The sequence below is a fragment of the Pygoscelis adeliae genome, unplaced genomic scaffold, assembly GCF_000699105.1.
Source record: "Pygoscelis adeliae isolate BGI_AS28 unplaced genomic scaffold, ASM69910v1 Scaffold917, whole genome shotgun sequence".
Taxonomy (NCBI): domain Eukaryota; kingdom Metazoa; phylum Chordata; class Aves; order Sphenisciformes; family Spheniscidae; genus Pygoscelis; species Pygoscelis adeliae.
This window is the reverse complement of record NW_008825097.1, coordinates 171,760-172,986: the sequence shown is the minus strand read 5'-3', so window position 1 is coordinate 172,986 and position 1,227 is coordinate 171,760. Positions and strand designations below refer to the sequence as shown.

At 55.5% G+C, this 1,227-nt stretch overlaps 1 protein-coding gene across 1 annotated transcript in view; it reads left to right on the top strand.

Moving 5' to 3' along the window:
- Positions 1-1,227, top strand: part of ZNF385C (zinc finger protein 385C) — a 52,242-nt gene that overhangs the window by 46,653 nt on the left and 4,362 nt on the right. The window contains exon 3 of the mRNA XM_009327024.1: positions 1,040-1,195. Coding sequence (XP_009325299.1) covers positions 1,040-1,195 — 156 coding nt within the window. The remainder of the gene's footprint in view (positions 1-1,039; positions 1,196-1,227) is intronic.

The window sequence follows — 1,227 nt, the reverse complement described above, 5'->3', positions numbered from 1 at the left end:
CACACGCTCCTGCTGCCCTCGCCGGCACCCTGTGCTGCTCATCCCCACTCTGCCAGTCCCTGCCTGTGTCCCCCCCGAGGTCACGTCTGTGGGAGAGCACGTCCTGGCGCAGACCCTCGCACGCCACTTGTATTTCTGCGCAGAGTGGCAGCGGTGCCAGGTGACCTACTTAGGCTGCAGTGCAGCCCCGTCCCAGCCCCGTTATCTGGGGGAAGTTTATTGTATTTGCTAATGAGGCCCCGCGCTCGGATGGGCCTTTTGCTTTCCCACGTACCCGGCCGTTGCTGCACAGCCCCGGACACCGTTCCCAGCCCTTGGAAAGCCATGGGGGGAGGGAAGGGATGCTTCCTCCTACCGAGTGAGGGAAGCCTCAGCTGGCCTCTGAAAACGCCGTGCAAATTAATCCATGCTGCTCAGTGGTACAGTGTCTTAATTCATATTGGATTTAGTTTCCATAAATTGCTAAACTAGTTGTTTCTGGGGACAATGTGGCATTGTCCCCGACAGTGGAGTACACAAATGTTCGGGTGATTTTCTTTTGTGTATGTTTTTATCAGTTCGGTGCAGGCATGAACCCATCAACATGCACTTCATTATTCAGTGTTCACTGGGAGAAAGGAGCCCGTGAATGTAAATTGCATGTTAGACACCCGTTAGGTTACAATGGGAGACGTGTCCTCCCCACCGACATACTTCTTTATTTTATTTTTACAGCTAGCAATTCATTGTACATTTCTGAAGTCATAAATTTTGCCTGAAAGCTTCTTTTAAAAGTGACTCGATGCATTTAATCAGAGCAGGGTCCTTATCTCGGCCGTGCAATGTGGTGATGTCTTAGCGAAGTGATACCTCGGCCTGAATACATTTGTGTGCAGAGCAATCTGGCGGGAGGAGGAAAGCAGCTTTGTGCTACACCCAGCCAAAAATACCACCTCCAAGGTGGCTGTGGGGATGAATGTCACCAGGGGAGGTGGCTGCACTGGACACGTGTCCGAGCGGCCACGGCCTGGGGCTGACCCCTTCACCCATCCTCCCTGAGTCCGTCTGTCTGTCTGGCCACAGCACCGACGCGGCCGTCCCCATCTCTCCTCCCCAGAACCAGGCAGAAGCCCACTATAAGGGCCACAAGCACGCGCGGAGGCTGAAAGCCATCGAGGCCACGAAGAACAAGCAGAAGACGGCAGGGGCTGCGGCGGCGGCGCCCACCCCGGGGGGGCCGCGGGGCTG